A 21,261-nucleotide genomic window follows, 5' to 3' on the forward strand; every position below is an offset into this window, starting at 1 on the left:
TAAAGTGGTGATCCTAACTGACCTAAGACAGGCATTTGTGAAAAACTGAGTTTAAATGTATTTGGCTAAGGTGTATGTAAACTTCCAACTTCAACTGTATGTAGGATCTTAATTTGAGCCAGTTTGCTACAGCAGGAAAATATTCCTGCAGCAACAGGAAATGTGGATCATAATTTATGTAAATTTTTGTAAGGTTGATATATTCTTCATAGAAAAAATCTATTCTGAAACTTTAGAAGCCGTTTTAAACCTCAAATACATTTCCTGCATTGCATGGAAGTTATTCTGCAGTGGGGGTGATCAAATTAAGATCCTTTACTCAGAATTTTACTTGGTGATATGGTGCTGCTAGTGATAGACAACATTTAGAGACAGAATACAGACAGAGGAGTTTACACAAAGTTTACGTACAACATTATACACACATAGCTAGAGTGAGCATTGAGCTATAAGAGAATGAGCAGTGGATATACAAATTTATACAACAGGTGGGTCTAATCCTGAATGCTGATTGGTTAAAACCGCATTCCAGCCGATGTCTATTCCACAAATTACCACCGGCTAAATCTATGACATTAAATGCCTATGTACTCTGTTCCATCTGACTGTGCAATCCACTATCTCATCAGCCCAGCCAGGCAATTTATACATTTGATCGCCACGATAAAAAGTATCTAGAAATTATCTCACATTTCTTTTAGACTAACATTTAGTTTGCATTTACATTTGCAACATTGTTTCAATATTCAAATTTGATCTCCAGCTGTCGCATAGTAATGAACGTGTCAGGAGTCGGGATGAGACAGACTGGCAGGCAGCTTTTCTCAACCAGTCGAAATCATGAATACAAAGAAATATCAATAGAAAACAGGTCAAACTAAACGAAGTGCAGCTAGTTTGCAGTTTTTTTCATTTCACTTCACCATTTTGGACTATTTTGTGTATGTCCATTACATGAAATCCAAATAAAAATGTATTTAAATTACAGGTTGTAATGCAACAAAATAGGAAACTTTTGCAAGGCACTGTATTTGCAGAGTTTGCTTAACAAAACCCGATGCCAATATATCTTACAAACACCTGCTTCTCAGGCATTATCACTTAAATAGAGTACAGTGGGTTTACATTTACATAAATATATCTAAGAGAGATGAACAGAGTGCTAATGCAGTATAGTGCAGTTATTTAGTGTACAGTTCAGAGATGGCTTGATGTGGTGAGCAGCATAGAGTGTAAGTCTTAGTCTCTATGGACCAGAGGGGTACAGTTCAGGATGGCTGATGTGGTGAGCAGCATAGAGTGTATAGTCCTTTAGTCTCTATGGAAGGAGTCAAAGGCTTGATGTGGTGAGCGCATAGAGTGTATAGTCCTTTAGTCTATATGGACCAGATGGCCAGTTGGTGAGGGCTACAGCATGGGGAAAGAAACTGTTCAGATGGGGGTCTATAACATCCAATTACATTGGTTTACAGCAGCTGACAGTTGCAACATCATTGCTAATAATGCAAACTGCCTTAGTTTAGATAAAGACAAGCTCTGTACAGATGTAGGATCTTAATTTAATCAGCCTGTTGTAGGAGAACTAAAACTTGTTGTGTATGTAGGCTATAGCTGAGGTATAGACCTCCATCTGCATATCACTAACAAACCGCTGTTATATATTATAACCTAGCCTACTTGACATAATATAAAATCTCTTACTTGTTGCAAAATAACTTTCTGAATGGATCAATGATTTCCCCTCAGATCAATCATGCCCGTTTTAGCCCTTCTGTCTACATTCTCCGATTGAAAGACAGGGATGTAGCTCACTTGGTAGAGCATGGCGTTTGCAACGCCAGGGTTGTGGGTTCGATTCCCATGGAGGGTATAAAAAAATTTAAAATAATGTATGCACTCACTAACTGTAAGTCGCTCTGGATAAGAGCGTCTGCTAAATGACTAAACTGTTTTGATGAATAAAAATAAGTGTGAGACATGGCCTTGTGTTGCTGCACTGTCTATAACTACCTTAACAAACAGTGACTTATTATTATTATTGACAGTTAACATGGAGAAGAGATGTCACAACCATTTGAGATGTGTATAAAAATAAAAGTTTTTTTGTCTAAATGCTATATATCCATTGTTTAGCTGGAATGGGATGTTCGTATCCTGTATATTTGACTGTGATATGTGGTTGTCTCACCTAGATATCTTAGGATGAATGCACTTACAGATGCCATATCTTAATTTGACCCAGTTTCTCACAGCAGGAATAGGAAATGTAAATTATTATGTGCATTGTAATTCATGAAAATGTTTTGTAGTGGTCGGTACATTTTTCATTAGGGCAAATCAAGTTTGACATTTTTTAAGTGGAAATTACAAACTCTAGAAGCCTTTTTAAAGCTTGAATACACTACAATACAGCAACTGTATTGTAAGTCACTCTGGGCCCGGTTTCCCGATAGCGATGGAATTTAGGCTTACCAGTGTTTTAAGATGCATCTTTCCTACAACGGCTGATGATGTAACATGTATATAAAGTATAAAGTGACGCGGGAGGGCAAAAAAGCATCTAACGATGCACTTGGCTGTTCTACAAGTGGTCTGAGGCAGGTGTTAGAATATGAGCGTTTTCAAGTGCAACGTTAATAACGATGGTTTTGGGAAACAGCTCAGAGATTTAACAATGCTCCTACGAAGGTTCTAATGATGAACTTAGCCTTAAGATGCTTTTGGGATACCAGGCCCTGGACAAAAACATCTGCTAAATTCAAAGGTAAATGTTTTACATACAGATCTCATATTACTGGGTTTATAAAAATAAAAATAAAAATATATATATATTGATGTTACAAATGTATCATGTGTACAGTTTCTATAAAAAATGTAGTTATTTGTACATTTGACTGTGTAAAACCTAGCAGTACTACTTATTTCTCTGAGAGTGCGGCAGATGTACGTTCAAGAATTAGTTGTCACTGTGTTAGCTGTGACAACTAATTGTCAAAGCTAACACAGCGGCAGGTAGCTTAGTGGGTAAGAGTGTTGTGCCAGAAACCTAAAGGTCGCAGGTTCTAATCCCCGAGCCGACTAGGTGAAAAATCTGTCGATGTGCCCTTAAGCAAGGCACTTAACCCTAATTGCTCCTGTAAGTCGCTCTGGATAAGAGCCTCTGCTAAATGACGTAAATGTAAAATGTGTTAACCACAACCAACATGCTGTATCTCTGTTTAGGGGTTAGTTGTCTAAAATGAGTCTGTCTGGGGAGAGAGAAGAGGGGGGCCCTGCCAACATGCTGTATCTCTGTTTAGGGGTTAGTGGTCTAAAATTAGTCTGTCTGGGGAGAGAGAGGACCAATTTTCTACGCTTTTTGGATACGTGCCCAGATCTCAAAATATTGTTTTAAAAAACGAATAATTTTTGTTTGACATAATAAAAAAGAATATTACTAATGTACCCGACTTTAAAGACTGGGTTTAGTTTATTGTGTTGCTCTGCTCATGTCCGCGTTCTGAAACTGTCTGCGTCCACGCACGGTTTGGCGCCAAGCATATTGTCCAGTTACGCGCAGAGTGGTCTGGAATAACGACGGAGTTCGTTACAGTGTTGAGACACCGAAGTTTATTGTTCAATTTGCTTTTTGCGTAATGGTCAGTGACAGTATGAGTGTAGCCAGATCCTTTTCACTCGCTATTCTTGTTTAATTGTGTGGTTCACCGTATTCGTCATCATACTCGAGGCACAGACAAACGACCTGCTAGCTAGCCAAGCTAGTCGGTACAGCTAGCTAAACTAGCTACTCTACCAGCAGCATCCTAGTTATCCTAGCTACCACTACATCATCACCGGCTGCCTGCATTTCTTGTGGACCGATGGAGCTCCCGGGTTGTTTCTTCCACCTGTTAAATACCGTGGAGGGCTTCTCCCTCTCTCGTTGACGGATGCTGGCCTACGCTCCCTCTGTCCCGTTCTCCTCTCTTCACTAGATGGACGGTAACTTTAGTGTTTAACCCCTTTGTGTCCAAGGACTGACATTTTGAATATTATTTTCGGGCGCCTCAAGTGACAACGTTTATTTCTGATAAAATTAGTTCATTGCATCCGCCATGGTGCCCAGTTTAATAATATTACCTTCTTTCCCTGGTTATGAAGTAATCGCTAAAAAAACAGGCCTTATGTTTGGGAAATTTTTTCACCCTACCAGCTCCTATTAGTTCTATTGAGCTCCGTGACACCGACTCGCCTTCAGAACGTTCTATTCCCAGCCCATTGTTCTGTGTCACAATGCCAGCTTCACTATCGTTATCAATGAGACCTGCCTGCGTTAACCCTGTAGGTTTACCTCAGATAACTTACTATTGACAAGGTTTCGGCTACTTGGTGAGCGCGTACACTGTTCATCTGAGTACATGTTGTGGTCACCAATAGTGTGGTTAAACACAGTTTAAGAGGCGATGGCTGGAGGATAGCGATCAAACATTAAACATTTTCTGGTCATGGTTAACCATATTTGTTTTAAGAAAAAAGTGTACAATCTAAACAAAATGCATGTCCCTGTCCTCTTTTTCAAGATGTGGCCGATTTAAACAGCCAGAAGACATTTTTTTATTAAGAAATAACCTTTTCTTTGAGGACTTGTTGTTTCTAAAAGGCTGCTGGGTAATTTGATATGCATCGAAATCTTCGTTCGTAGGCATCAAATTGAGCGAATGCTGCGCAGGTTCACTGAGTTGCAAACCAAATGGGTATAATGGGGTGATTGTTGTCTATTCGGGTGGTCTAGCTAATGGATTTGTAGATCTGACGCAGTTGCTACCTCAGATTATGAGCCTAGCAAGTGTCATTAATGAATTATATAGTACCCACATTCGGCCACAAGGAGGAGCAAGAGTGCCATAAACCCATACTGTTTTTTTGCCATATAACCCATAAACCTAACAATCAATCAAATGTATTTATAAACAGGGGTGCATATAACCTTTTCAGTGAGTTACTCAGGTGAGTACCAGCAGATGGTGTCTGGTACTCACCCCATATGTATTGTGGTCTTAAGAAGTGCAGTCTTCCTCAGAGCCGCCACCACTGTCCTCTTCAGTGTTGCCCCCACTATCCTCTGCTTCAGCTTCCTGCATGGTAGATGATGAAGATGCTGCAGATGCACCTCCCTGTCCTTGGTTGAGGCTCCGATTGGTCAACAGCAGGCTTTGGGTCAAATATATAATATAATATAATATGCCATTTAGCAGACACTTTTATCCAAAGCGACTTACAGTCATGCGTGCATACATTTTTGTGTATAGGTGGTCCCTGGGATCGAACCCACAACCTTGGCGTTACAAGCGCCGTGCTCTACCAGCTGAGCTACAGAGGACCACATCTCTGTAGCTCTGTGGTCTGCTTTGACAGGTGAATGTGCATCAGGGCTGAGAGACAAGCATGTGACAGACGAGATCTGTACTTGGTTTTTATTATGTTGAGATGTGAGAATCCCCTCTCACAAGCTGCACTGCTTAAAGGCAGTGTAAGAGACAGCTTAACCACCTTGTTGATGTTGGAGTAAGCATCTGGGTTACTTGTATTTACTATTTGGACCAAGTCATACACAGAAGAGGCTCCCAGGCGTTTTCCTGCCTGCTTTAAGCGCATCCATTCTGTCACAGTGGTATCTTTGTCAAGTTGCAAGGTGGCCTCATATTTCTTGAGAATGCTGCAAACTGTTGTGTTTCCAAAACTGTGGAGGTCTTGCATTTCCTGAGGCCATGTTGAAGGATCAAATACTAAGAAATGATCACATGACTTGAGGGAGTCATATCTGATTTCAAACTCTTCAATTAACCCCCCTGAGTAAGTGTGTCTTGTCTCTGTCAGCATCAGCATTGGAAACAGTGTGTGCCCTGTGGCTTTCACCATCAAGCAGAAGTGTGAACTGTCCAATGGCCACCATGAGTTCATCCTTACATTCTCCAATGGTCAGCTTTTCCTTCTGAAACCTAATGGATGTGGTCTTCAAAATGTTGCAAATGTCAAGCATGTTTGACAGAAAGCACTGAAAACGCTCTGTGCAGAAATGCTGCAAGTCACTGTTATCGCTCATAACCAGTTGCATTTTAATGGCTGGCAATAGTCTTGATATTTTTAAGTGTTTCATGCCTCCATGCAGACCATCTGATATTATGAAACTTACCCAGTTTCACAAAGGAGATCCCATTTTCTTCACATAGCTTATTCAGTGCAGCAGTTTTTTTTGCTCCACCTTTTTGTAAATAAAACTGCAGCAGCTTGACCACAGAGCTATTAAATGTCTCACAGTAAGGAACGTTGCGATCAGCTGATTTCGCGCAATTCTCCAGTGTGTGTGCGGTGCACAGAATGTGCACAAGGGAGTCTCCAACCGCAGCAAGTTGCCGGAGTTTTGGCACAACGCCGTTGTAGATACCTACGTTAGCAGCAGCCCCATCTGTGCACACAGCGACCAACTTTGTTGTCCAGTCATCCAAGCCTGTGTCCTGGAAAAGTCTCACAAGTCCGTCTGTTATGGCCTGCGCCGTTCGGTCAGCACCCAATTCAATCAGACCAATAAAGTCTGAAGTAAATTCTCCGTTGCTGGACACAGACACAATGTAAACGATTTCCTGCTAAGTTTTTGTGATGTCCTCAGATCCATCAAAAAGCAGCCCCCAAAATTAATCAGACTGCAAGTTGGCTCGTAACTCCCTGCTGATGGTGTGAGCGATGCTCTGCATGATCCGTGTGCCCACTTCACGTGAATGATATGCTGCACCTCCAACATTTACTCCTAGCCGCTTCAGTAAAGGAACATCCTCAGAATAGGAAGACATGGGACGTGCGTGTTTAGCTTTATGGAAGGCGAGGAGAAAAATATGAAACAGAGCTTGCCGCTGTTCTTCATTCAGCTTGTCTCGCCATCTGGCAAGTGGGCGACTGGACATTTATTCTCGGCTATTCTCGGCTAACCCCCTGAGTAAGACACACTTACTCAGGGGGTTAATTAGCAACGGCTTGTGCCATATTCGTGTGCTCCTTGCTCTTTTCATGTTTGTCAAATTAAGGATGGTTGAAATTCTTTGAGCCTTTATAAAATACACCTGTTTTGTCTGCTAGATGTGAATTTGAGCGGCAAATCTTGCACCACATTTCAGTGCGCTCATCGTTAGCTTCAAGCCACTGCACATCTTGGAGCCGCTTTTCCGAAAAAAGTATTTTCTTCGGCTCTGGCTCCAGTTGGCGTTTCTTTGTAGGTGGCGAAACGCCAAAGAAGCTGCTTAATGTCTGATGCTTTTTGGACATCCCTGACAGTAGATGACAAGCAACATGTCATGTGTAAGGTTAGATGAGAAGATCTGTCAAGTACGCAGGCGCGTAGTAACACAAGTGGCATTACGCATTCCTGATTTTGTCGCGCTTGCGTACCAGTTATGTGCACCCCAGTTTATAAAGCCCCTTTTACACCAGCAGATGTCACAAAGTGCTATACAGAAACTCTTACCCTACTTATAACCTATTTTAGCCGTAACCCCTAATTCTAGGGTAAGGTAGCCTAGAACAGCTTTAGAAACTATTTTAGTAATAATATGATCTTAGTAAATACAATTATAGTATTAAATAGCGTTTTGATTATTATTTTTATTTTTTATTATATGTATAATTGCAAGACAGAACACTTGATAAATAAGACACATTTGTTTTATTTTTCAAATGTGGTTTGAATTGGGTGACCTAGTAACCTCTGTGTGAAAGTCCAGAAATTGGCGTGGGGCAGGTTTGAGACTGATCTAATACACTTCATTTCTCAGCTGCCTCACCAACGTCTGTACGTGAATTAATAACTTTTAATTGCTAAATATTTCCTATAGATGGCAGCATAAGACAACGAAGCATCAGTTTAAGGCTACAAGCAGCAATATGATTGACATAAAATAGCATGCAACCAAATACTATATGTCCCATGATTTTCTAAAATGGTCACTCATTACTTTAGTTAGCTATATATCTCGTATTAGGCCTGTGATGCTTTTGGAATAGCAATTAAATAGTGCCTATAGCAGGTGTTGAACCCCTGTAAATAATCACTAGTCAGATGCACTAACCTCAACCCTAGTTTACATGCATTATATAAAATAATCTTAATATCTGATATTGGGAGTAAATAACCTCGGAATAGAAAAGACAAGAGTGCATCTTCCAGCCCGCCAATAAATTACATCAAATCAAATCAAATGTTATTTGTCACATACACGTGTTTAGCAGATGTTATAGCGGGTGTAGCGAAATGCTTGTGCTTCTAGCTCCGACAGTGCAGTAGTATCTAACAAGTAATATCTAACAATTTCACAACATATACCCAATACACACAAATCTAAGTAAGGAATGGAATTGAAGAATATATACATATATGGACAAGCAATGACAGAGCGGCATGGACTAAGATACAGTAGTATATTATAGAATACAGTATATACATATGAGATGGGTAGTGCAAGATATGGAAACATTATTAAAGTGACTACTGTTCCATTCCTTAAAGTGGCCAGTGATGTCAATAGGCAGCAGCAGCCTCTAATGTGCTAGTGATGGCTATTTAACAGTCTGATGGCCTTGAGATAGAAGCTGTTTTTCATTCTCTCGGTCCCAGCTTTGATGCACCTGTACTGACCTCGCTATTGGATGATAGTGGGGTGAACAGGCAGTGGCTCGGGTGGTTCATGAATCTGACAATGAATGTACTAGGAAAATACGTTTTTCTCGACCAGAGGTGACTAAATTAATGTTCAGGCTTATTGCGTTAGCAGTGTGGAAAGGGACAGTAAAAAGCGTGTGCAGGAGTTTTCCTGTGAGGGGGAGTGGTGGTGTATCCAGGGAGAAAACTAAACTAACCTTCTGAAATGTCATTTGTGGTCTTATGCTACATTCTATTGGAATTATTTATTAACTGCAGTAGTACTGAATAAAGTATATCCTTACTAAAGTAGTAATTACTCAGAATTTCAAAATCTGACATTTTCTAGTTCATTTTACCAATTACAACAATAAAATAACAATTTATAGCATAGCACAATGAAACTGACAAAAACCAAAAACTACATACATTTAGTTAATTATAAAAAATAAATAAAAAACGTGACATTATGATGGGTGACATTATCTGCCAAAGTAACACCACGATCAAGCGTTCTTTTTGATTATTATTACTGTGTAAAACCTAGCAGTACTACTTATTTCTCTGAGAGTGAGGCAGATATATATTATTACTGTGTAAAACCTAGCAGTACTACTTATTTCTCTGAGAGTGAGGCAGATATATAGCATTTTGCAATAAAAACATGATTATTTGTCTCTCTGAAATGAAACCATCAAGTGATAGATTTTAAAAAAATCACATGTCTGTCATTGAACAACCATGCCATGATTAGCTACTGAAAAATCACGCCAATCTCTTTCATAATTTCATTAAACAGTAAAAGCTAATTTCACGAACATTTCTGAAAATTGATATGAAGTATTTTGGGATGAAACTCTTGTTTCCCCATCTGAGCTCAGAGTAGATGAGAGTTGTAATGTTTGTCTCTGTTGTGTTGAAGTCCAATCAAGCAGGAGAGACCAGCCTCCCCTGTACCCAGCTGTGTGTCCATGAAGAGTGACCATTCTATGGCTCCACCTCTAAAATTTAGGTAAGAAGAACTCATGGGTCATGGTCAGTGAGTTAAACAACACTGTCTCTAGTCATTTCTCCTCTCCCATTTTACCATTTATTTTTGTTTTTTTCATAATCCATAGGCTAATCCTTTTTTCCATTTTCATAGTTCTAAAACAATATTAAACAAACACAACATTCCCTCCATGTGTGTGTGTGTGTGTGTGTGTGTGTGTGTGTGTGTGTGTGCGCACAGGAGATGTAATCGATATCCTGATTGCCTAGTCACTTTTACCCCTACATACAGTTGAAGTCGGAAGTTTACATACACTTAGGTTGGAGTCATTAAACTCGTTTTCAACCACTCCACAAATTTCTCGTTAACAAACTATAGTTTTGGCAAGTCGGTTAGGACATCTACTTTGTAATTTTTTCCAACAATTGTTTACAGACAGATTATTTAACTTATAATTCACTGTATCACAATTCCAGTGGGTCAGAAGTTTACATACACTAAGTTTACTGTGCCTTTGAACAGCTTGGAAAATTCCAGAAAATGATATCTTGGCTTTAGAAGCTTCTGATAGGCTAATGGACATCATTTGAGTCAATTGGAGGAGTCCCTGTGGATGTATTTCATTGCCTACCTTCAAACTCAGTGCCTCTTTGCTTGACATCATGGGAAAATAAAAGAAATCAGCCAAGACCTCAGACATAAAATTGTAGACCTCCACAAGTCTGGTTCATCCTTGGGAGCAATTTCCAAACACCTAAAGGTACCACATTCATCTGTACAAACAATAGTACGCAAGTATAAACACAATGGGACCACGCAGCAGTCATACCGTTCAGGAAGGAGACGCGTTCTGTCTCCTAGAGATGAACGTACTTTGGTGCGAAAAGTGCAAATAAATCCCAGAACAACAGCAAAGGACCTTGTGAAGATGCTGGAGAAAACAGGTACAAAAGTATCTATATCCACAGTAATAACTAGTCCTATATCGACATAACCTCAAAGGCCGCTCAGCAAGGAAGAAGCCACTGCTCCAAAACCGCCATAAAAAAGCCAGACTACGGTTTGCAACTGCACATGGGGACAAAGATTTTGAATGTTTGTTTTACATATAAAAATAAATTAATGAATATTACTAATGTATAAAAAAAATTATCCTGCAGCAATAGGAAATGTAAATTATTATATGCATTGTAATTCATGAACATTTTTTGTTGGACCAGCAGGTGTAATGAGATGTTGGACGCAGGTGTAATGAGATGTTGAACCAGCAGGTGTCCACATACTTTTGATCATGTAGTGTATGTTTGGTAAAGTAATAAAGAAGGTGTAATATTTTGGGTAGATGTTCCTAGACCAGATTATAACTATATATGGGCATATTGTAAAGTATGTGCATGAATAGACTCTTAATGATTAAAGTGGAACTGAGATGAGGAAGTGAATCAGTAGGCTCAATATTAGGAGGGTGTTCTTAATGTTTTTTACACTGTTTGTTTGTTGCTTTATGTAGTGGCATATATTTAAATGCTTTATGTAATGTATTTTATCTATTGAAATATAATTTTGATATATTTTAAAATGTAATTTCATGGTGATTTATTATGTTTTTCAGAATCTCCAACCAAACTCTGAGATCAGTCTCTCCAGTACCAAGTCATCTGTCCATGAAGAGTGACATCTCTATGGATCATCCTTTCCATTTTAGTGATAAATCAGGGACCTTTGACCCCAGGTAAGTTACTGGTCAGAATTGATGATATTACTATTGAAGATGAGAATCTTCTAGATCTGAAACCAGATGTATTTTGTGTATCTGAGTATATACTGTAAAGCATCTGCTTATAATTTGTTGTTTATGTCATATATTTTTATACACTGAGTGTACAAAACATTATGAACACCTGCTTTTTCCATGACATAGATTGACAAGGTGAATCCAGGTGATAACTATGATCCCTATATGATGTCACTTGTTAAATCCATTTCAATCAGTGCCAGGCGCACCGATTTGTAACAAGAACTGCAACGCTGCTGGGCTTTTCACGCTAAACAGTTTCCTGTATGTCTCAAGAATGGTCCACCACCCAAAGGACATCCAGCCAACTTGACACAACTGTGGGAATCATAGGAGTCAACATGGGCCAGCATCCCTGTGGGAACGCTTTCGACACCTTGAAGAGTCAATGCCTTGACGAGTTGATGCTGTTCTGAGGGCAGGGGGAGAGGGGGGGGGGTGGGGGATGCAACTCAATATTAGGAGGGTGTTCTTAATGTTTTGTACACTCAGTGTATTTTTGTTGCTTTATGTAATGGTATATATTTTAATGCTTTATGTAATGTATTTTATCTATTGAAATATAATTTTGATATATTTTAAAATGTAATTTCATGGTGATTTATTATGTTTTTCAGAATCTCCAACCAAACTCTGAGATTAGTCTCTCCAGTACCCAGTCATCTGTCCATGAAGAGTGACCTCTCTATGGAACGTCCTATACATTTTAGTGATGGACCAGTGACCTTTGACCCCAGGTAAGTTACTGGTCAGAATTGATGATATTACTATTGAAGAGTAGAATCAATGATACAATGATCCGTTTTGATGAACAGTTTATTTGTATTCTGGGGTAACATACTATATTGTTAAAATTCCATAGGTGTTATATTTAACAGCTCAGTCATTTAACATATGCTTTTATCCAGAGCAACATAGAAGCACAAGTAGGGTTAAGTGCCTTGCTCAAGGGCACATTAGCAGATTTTTCACCTAGTCAGCTCAGGGATTTGAACCAGCGACCTTTCAGTTACTGGCCCAATGCTCTTAATGCTAAGCTACCTGCCGTGACCAGTTGAATCAGATGTGCTAGCTCTCAAACTGCTGCGGGTCACTGTAGTGACGGGGAAACAAAGCTTCCTGAAGCAATGAGGCTTTCCAGCCAATTGTGTCAAATAGGTTAATTGCTCTGAGCTTCTTTATTCATTCACAATGCACATTAGTGACATCTGCTGGTCAGAAATAAATAACAATGTGTGATTATCAGATAGAGGTATTTTTTTCTCCACTGATTTGATCAAAACGCTTTAGCGGTAAGTCGTTGGCTTTAATAGCCTCCAGTCAGATCACATCTTTACATCATGCTGCGTTTTCTGCCTTCAAGTGGACTATTTTTCAAAAATGGAATCTATGGCATTATTGAGGATGTTTAAGAGAGAAGCTTATACTATACTAAATAAAACAAATTATTTGAACAACAGTGCAGAAAGTGTGGTTTCACAAAACTATTTTCAAAATAGTGTCTCTTCAACGGGATTCGAACTCATACTCCCACGTCCCAGAATGTTCCATAGTTCCCCTACTCTACCAGCTAAGATACCAGTCAGGTGAAATTACTTGTAAAAAATCCTAACTAAATGTATAAGTATGATATCCAGTAGCGGTCGGTGTATGAAAGCAGCTTAATCGAAGAAAGCACCAGAACCACGGTGAAATCAGTGGGATCTCGCATTTTGCAACACATGGTTTGAAAAAGCATGTGATCAAACTAAGCTTCGGACATCATTGATGACGTACGTCTGATAAAGTGATACACGCATCGGCACATTGATTCGAAGTTAGCTGCTTAGCGATTTCAACGCATGCCTTGGAGCTTCAGTATGAAACGTAACATCACTAGATCACTGAGGAGAGAATTGAGAACCACTGACTTAGTCAACCGTTCTCAATTGACACAAGGCCATACGTGAGTCGTTCACGAGACACCGTCACTGGCCATAGTCCTACATAACTGTATGTATTAACAGTCATTGCATAACACAACACATTAGATAAACGTCAATGGCACTCACTCACTGTTACACAAAAAGAGCTTTGAACAAACCACTCCGCAAAATATTCTAATGAGCCACTGCCCCTACATTTTAATTATCACTAAAACGCAAATAACCCTTTTTGTGAACTGCAAAGAACCATTGAATGGCTTGAAGGGTTCTTTGAGTCATTATGGTTCCACATAGAACCATCACCCTTCCCAAAGAACCCTTGCGGAACCCTCTTTTCTTAGTGTGTACATTCGATACTTTTGAAGATTTCTACAATCTGAGTTCATATAGTTTAGTAATACCACTGTGGACATGTTTCTACAACCTGAGTTAATATAGTTTAGTAATACCACTGTGGACATGTTTCTACAACCTTCTGAGTTCATATAGTTTAGTAATACAACTGTGGACATGTTTCTACAATCTGAGTTCATATAGTTTAGTAATACCACTGTGGACATGTTGCTACAACCTTCTGAGTTCATATAGTTTAGTAATACCACTGTGGACATGTTTCTACAACCTTCTGAGTTCATATTGTTTAGTAATACCACTGTGGACATGTTTCTACAACCTGAGTTCATATAGTTTAGTAATACCACTGTGGACATGTTTCTACAACCTGAGTTCATATAGTTTAGTAATACCACTGTGGACATGTTTCTACAACCTTCTGAGTTCATATAGTTTAGTAATACCACTGTGGACATGTTTCTACAACCTTCTGAGTTCATATAGTTTAGTAATACCACTGTGGACATGTTTATACAACCTTCTGAGTTCATATAGTTTAGTAATACCACTGTGGACATGTTTCTACAACCTTCTGAGTTCATATTGTTTAGTAATACCACTGTGGACATGTTTCTACAACCTGAGTTCATATAGTTTAGTAATACCACTGTGGACATGTTTCTACAACCTGAGTTCATATAGTTTAGTAATACCACTGTGGACATGTTTCTACAACCTTCTGAGTTCATATAGTTTAGTAATACCACTGTGGACATGTTTCTACAACCTTCTGAGTTCATATAGTTTAGTAATACCACTGTGGACATGTTTCTACAACCTGAGTTCATATAGTTTAGTAATACCACTGTGGACATGTTTCTACAACCTCCTGAGTTCATATAGTTTAGTAATACCACTGTGGACATGTTTCTACAACCTGAGTTCATATAGTTTAGTAATACCACTGTGGACATGTTTCTACAACCTTCTGAGTTCATATAGTTTAGTAATACCACTGTGGACATGTTTCTACAACCTGAGTTCATATAGTTTAGTAATACCACTGTGGACATGTTTCTACAACCTTCTGAGTTCATATAGTTTAGTAATACCACTGTGGACTTGTTTCTACAACCTTCTGAGTTCATATAGTTTAGTAATACCACTGTGGACATGTTTCTACAACTTTCAGAGTTCATATAGTTTAGTAATACCACTGTGGACATGTTTCTACAACCTTCTGAGTTCATATAGTTTAGTAATACCACTGTGGACATGTTTCTACAACCTTCTGAGTTCATATAGTTTAGTAATACCACTGTGGACATGTTTCTACAACCTTCTGAGTTCATATAGTTTAGTAATACCACTGTGGACATGTTTCTACAACCTTCTGAGTTCATATAGTTTAGTAATACCACTGTGGACATGTTTCTACAACCTTCTGAGTTCATATAGTTTAGTAATACCACTGTGGACATGTTTCTACAACCTGAGTTCATATAGTTTAGTAATACCACTGTGGACATGTTTCTACAACCTTCAGAGTTCATATAGTTTAGTAATACCACTGTGGACATGTTTCTACAACCTGAGTTCATATAGTTTAGTAATACCACTGTGGACATGTTTCTACAACCTTCTGAGTTCATATAGTTTAGTAATACCACTGTGGACATGTTTCTACTACCTGAGTTCATATAGTTTAGTAATACCACTGTGGACATGTTTCTACAACCTTCAGAGTTCATATAGTTTAGTAATACCACTGTGGACATGTTTCTACAACCTGAGTTCATATAGTTTAGTAATACCACTGTGGACATGTTTCTACAACCTTCTGAGTTCATATAGTTTAGTAATACCACTGTGGACATGTTATCCATTCCAGAGGCTACTACCACACTCAGAGAGCAGAGTATACTGTTCCCAGCTGTCTGTCTATGAACAGTATTAACATCTACAATCTCTCTCTCTCCTTTATCTCTGTAGTGGATGGTCTACTCTGCCAGAGGATCAGTATTAACATCTACAATCTCTCTCTCCTTTATCTCTGTAGTGGATGGTCTACTCTGCCAGAGGATCAGTATTAACATCTACAATCTCTCTCTCCTTTATCTCTGTAGTGGATGGTCTACTCTGTTAGAGGATCAGTATTAACATCTACAATCTCTCTCCTTTATCTCTGTAGTGGAAGGTCTACTCTGCCAGAGGATCAGTCCAGGTGTGCAATGTGTCAGCAGGTGCTGAGGGATCCAGTCTCTATCACCTGTGGACACGGGTTCTGCAGACAGTGCATCACCAGATACTGGGAGAAACCTGCTCCTTCAGGAGACTATGACTGTCCTCAGTGTAGAAAGAGATCCAGAACACGTCCTGTACTACAGCAGCTGAGTCAACCCAATAAAACAAGAGGCTCTGAAAACAGTAAGACCACTTGCACACGTGGGCCAAGTCAATACCTTAATATGATTTACAGTAGTTAACTACAATATTATGAGATAATAGAAGTTACTGTAGTTGTGGAAGGCCCACTTTTCATCCTGTCAATGAATGTTTCTGATACACATCATTTTTCCTCTTCCCTTGTAGTGGATGACAGCCTGCAGAGAGCTATAGTAAACCATAAAGACAGTCTGAAAAGGAGGTATGAATGTGTGATAGAAGGTATGGAAAAAGCAGGGAACCAAACTCCCCTCAACAGGATTTACACAGAGCTCTACATCACAGAGGGAGAGAGTGAAGGGATTAACAATGAACATGAGGTGTGGCAGCTAGAGACAGCATCCAGGACACCAACCTCACATGACACAGCAATCCACTGCAATGACATCTTTAAACCCTTACCAGGCCAAGAGAGAAGCATCAGAACTGTGCTGACCAAGGGCATCGCTGGCATCGGAAAAACAGTCTCTGTGCAGAAGTTCATCCTAGACTGGGCTGAAGAGAAGGCGAACCAAGATGTGGATATCATATTTGTGCTTCCTTTCCGGGAGCTGAACTTGATTAAAGATCTCCAGTACAGTCTTCTCAGACTTTTAAATGGCTTCCACACAGAACTAGACATAGGCAATGCAAAGAAACTCACTGCCTGTAAAGCTATGTTCATCTTTGATGGTTTGGATGAAAGCAGACTTCCATTGGATTTCCAGCACAATGAAAAGGTGTCTGATGTCACCCAGACATCGTCTGTCGATGTTCTGCTGACAAACCTCATCAAGGGGAATCTGCTTCCCTCTGCTCTCCTTTGGATAACTACTCGACCTGCAGCAGCCAATCAGATCCCCCCTAAATGTGTTGACCAGGTGACAGAGGTACGAGGGTTCAATGACCCACAGAAGGAGGAGTATTTCAGGAAGAGATTCAGTGATGAGGACCTGGCCAGCAGAATCATCTCACACATAAAGACATCAAGGAGCCTCCACATCATGTGCCACATGCCAGTGTTCTGTTGGATTTCTGCAATAGTCCTTGAACACATGTTGAGTACAGAAAAGAGGAGAGAGATGCCCACGACTCTGACTGAGATGTCAATACACTTCCTGCTCATTCAGACCAGCCTGAAAAACCAGAAATATCATGGAAGAGTTGAGATGGATCAACAGGAGCTTATGGAGTCAGATAAGGAAATTCTTCTGAAGCTGGGGAAGCTGGCGTTTGAAAATCTGGAGAAGGGTAATCTCATGTTCTATGAAGAAGACCTGAAAGAGTGTGGCATTGATGTCAAAGAAGCCTCAGTGTACTCAGGAGTGTGCACACAAATCTTTAAAGAAGAGTCTGTGTTATTTCAGAGAGTGGTGTACTGCTTTGTTCATCTGAGCATTCAGGAGTTTCTCTCAGCTGTCTACATGTACCATTGTTACACAACCAAGAAGATGGATGCACTGAAGCCCTTCCTCAAGAGAAAGTCTAGAGCTGCATCTGAAGAGCTAACCTTGCATGAGCTGCTGAAGAGTATCGTGGATAAAGCCTTGAAGAGCAAGAACGGACACCTGGACCTCTTTGTCCGCTTCCTTCATGGCATGTCACTGGAGTCCAATCAGAAACTCCTACGAGGTCTGGTGACACAGACAGAAAGCAGTCCAGACAGCGTCCAGAAAACAATCCAATCCCTTAAGGTGATGCAGAGGAAGAACATCTCCCCTGAGAGGTGCATCAATCTCTTCCACTGTCTGATAGAGATGAAAGACCATTCAGTACAAGAGGAAATCCAAGTGTACTTGAGGTCAAAGAAGAGATCCAAAAACCTCACACTTTCTCAGTGTTCAGCACTGGCCTACATGCTACAGATATCAGAGGAGGTTCTGGATGTGTTTGACCCGAAGGTATACAAGACATCAGAGCAGGGTCATAGGAGACTGCTCCCAGCTGTGAGAGGCTGCAGGAAAGCTCTGTAAGTATTCATGGAAATATCCCACACCAAAATACATTGTAGTTACAGCAGCATTTGTATTGGCTGACTGGCTCTGTAAGTACTCATGTGACTATCCCTCAGACCAAACTTTACTTTATGTAAGAACAACAATATTTTCATTGGCTGACTAAACTTTCTATCAGCTGAAAAGTCTTAAACAAACTGTAATACAAACGGATCAGAAAAGTTGTAGCATTGAGACATCTATACACAGTGTTCACATTATTAGTGCAGGGGTAACAGTGTAAGCAGGAAAAGCTATTTTTTTTATTTTTCTTGTCATTTAGCAGACGCTCTTATCCAGAGCGACTTACAGGAGCAATTAAGGTTAAGTGCCTTGCTCAAGGGCACATCGACAGATTTTTCACCTAGTCAGCTCTGGGATTAGAACCAGCGACCTTTCGGTTACTGGCACAACGCTCTTAACCACTAAGCTACCTGCCGCCCCATGTAAATGTAACATTTTAATACAACCTGTCCCTCATGGTATTTACTCTGTTGACAGACTCACTGGCTGTAAACTCACAGACACATCCTGTGAAGTGTTGGCCTCAGTTCTCAGTTCAAACCCCTCACACCTGAGAGAGCTGGATCTGAGTAACAATGACCTGAAGGATTCAGGAGTGAAGCTGCTCTCTGCTGGACTGGGGAATCCCCACTGTAAACTGGAGACTCTGAGGTCAGTATTCCTGTAGTTGGTCAACAAGTGATAACTGTTCACCAGATCCACATGTGTTTACCAGGCACACATAGTCCACATCATATGTGTTTGGACAGTGAAGCTTACAGTTTTACATTTGGTGCTATACTCCATCATTTTGGATTTGAGATATAATGTTTCATATTAGGCAACAGTACAGAATGTCACTTTTTATTTGAGGCTATTCATACATACCTGTTGTACTGTTTAGAAATGAAAGCACTTAATGTATCTAGTTCTCCCATTTGAAAAAGTAATAAGTATTTGGACAAATTAATTTAGTCCAAAGTTTAGTATTTGGTCCCATATTCCTTACCTGCAGTGATTACATCAAGCTTGTGATTCTACAAACTTGTTGAATACATTTGCAGTTTGTTTTGGTTGTGTTTTGGATGATGTTTTCCCCAATAGTAACTGAATGGTGAATAATGTCCTGTCATTTTGGAGTCACTTCACTTGTATTGCCAGTAAGAATAGAAGATGTTTCTGAACACTTCTATATTCATGTGGATGCTACCATGATTCAGAATGATCCACCTGGCTACCACTACCCCGGCCACCAGCTCTGCACCCTCAGCTGCAACTTGCCCATGCCCCCCCGCTTCTCTTTCACACAAATTCAGACAGCTGGTGTTCTGAAAGAGCTGAAAAATCTGGACCCCCTACAAATCAGCTGGGCTAGACAATCTGGACCCTTTCTTTCTAAAATTAGCCGCCGAAATTGTCGCAACGCCTATTACTAGCCTGTTCAACCTCTCTTTCGTAACGTCTGAGATCCCCAGAGATTGGAAAGCAGCCACGGTCATCCCCCTCTTCAAAGGGGGTGACACTCTAGATCCAAACTGTTACAGACCTATATCCATCCTGCCCTGCCTTTCGAAAGTATTTGAAAGCCAAGTTAACAAACAGATCACTGACCATTTCGAATCCCACCGTACCTTCTCCGCTATGCAATCCGGTGTCCGAGCTGGTCATGGGTGCACCTCAGCCACGCTCAAGGTCCTAAACGATATTATAACCGCGATCAATAAAAGACAGTACTGCGCAGCCGTCTTCATAGACCTGGCCAAGGCTTTCGACTTTGTCAACCACCGCATTCTTATTGGCAGACTAAATAGCCTTGGTTTCTGAAATGACTGCCTCGACTGGTTCACCAACTACTTCTCAGATAGAGTTCAATGTGTCAAATCGGAGGGCCTGTTGTCTGGACCTCTGGCAGTCTCTATGGGGGTTCCACAGGGTTAAATTCTCGGGCCGACTCTATTCTCTGTGCATATCAATGATGTAGTCATAAGTTTAGTATTTGGTCCCATATTCCTTACCCACAGTGATTACATCAAGCTTGTGATTCAACAAACTTGTTGAATGCATTTGCAGTTTGTTTTGGTTACAACCAAATACTCAACTTTTGACTACTTTAATACACTATAAGTGAATTGGTCAGAATACTTATGACTTCTTCAAATGGGGGGACTAGATACATAAAGTGCTTTCATTTCTAAACGGTGAAACAGATATGTATGAAAATACCCTCAAATAAAAGGTGACATTATATACTGTCACCTCATATGAAACATTTGATCTCAAATCCAAAATGCTGGAGTATAGAGCCACATTTAAAATGTTAGCTTCACTGTCAAAATAGATATGGTGTGGACTGTATACTCAATACAATCTAAATCTGATACCTCACTGTCTGTCTTTTGACTGATACTGCTTTTTAAACTGGTCTGGTCAGTCTACTCAAATATTTGTAATATGCATGTTTCTATCTACAAGCAATACTTTGATAATTTGTCATTTCCAATAATGTAACATTAATTTATGAATAGATATGGCAGGTTTCAGGACACTGATGTATCTGAACATTTTGAAAAAATATGCTGCCACTATTTTCACCACTAAAGAATAGCAGTGTGGTTTTAATATGATTTGACTCTTTGCAGGCTGTCACGCTGTCTAGTCACAGAGGAAGGCTGTGCTTCTCTGGTCTTAGCTCTGAAGTCAAACCCCTCACACCTGAGAGAGCTGGACCTGAGCTACAATCACCCAGGAGACTCAGGAGTCAGACTGCTCTCTGCTGGACTGGAGGATCCACACTGCAGACTGGATAAACTCAAGTATGTAGAGGGTTTATGTCAATGTTCATATCAGACATGTTGGAGTTATCAGGCTAGTTAAGACAAACATTCTGACCACCACTTGGACAAAGTTATATGCTGACCGTGTGTATGTGTGTGTGTGTGTGTGTGTGTGTGTGTGTGTGTGTGTGTGTGTGTGTGTGTGTGTGTGTGTGTGTGTGTGTGTGTGTGTGTGTGTGTGTGTGTGTGTGTGTGTGTGTGTGTGTGTGTGTGTGTGTGTGAGTTCAGGTGTATCCCTCAATGACTGTCTGTTCTTCTGCTTACCGCTACAGTGTGGAACATGGTGGAGAGTACACA

At 40.1% G+C, this 21,261-nt stretch overlaps 1 protein-coding gene across 1 annotated transcript; it reads left to right on the forward strand.

Annotated features, from left to right (window-relative positions):
* The first annotated feature begins 15,950 nt into the window (after window positions 1-15,950).
* On the forward strand, window positions 15,951-18,106 carry LOC123481084 (NLR family CARD domain-containing protein 3-like). The gene is made up of 2 exons (XM_045215933.1): window positions 15,951-16,136; window positions 16,302-18,106. Coding segments are annotated over exons 1-2 (1,806 nt in total). The 5' UTR covers window positions 15,951-16,135.
* The last annotated feature ends 3,155 nt before the right edge of the window (window positions 18,107-21,261 follow it).

Source organism: Coregonus clupeaformis, unplaced genomic scaffold, assembly GCF_020615455.1.
Source record: "Coregonus clupeaformis isolate EN_2021a unplaced genomic scaffold, ASM2061545v1 scaf0559, whole genome shotgun sequence".
Classification (NCBI taxonomy): domain Eukaryota; kingdom Metazoa; phylum Chordata; class Actinopteri; order Salmoniformes; family Salmonidae; genus Coregonus; species Coregonus clupeaformis.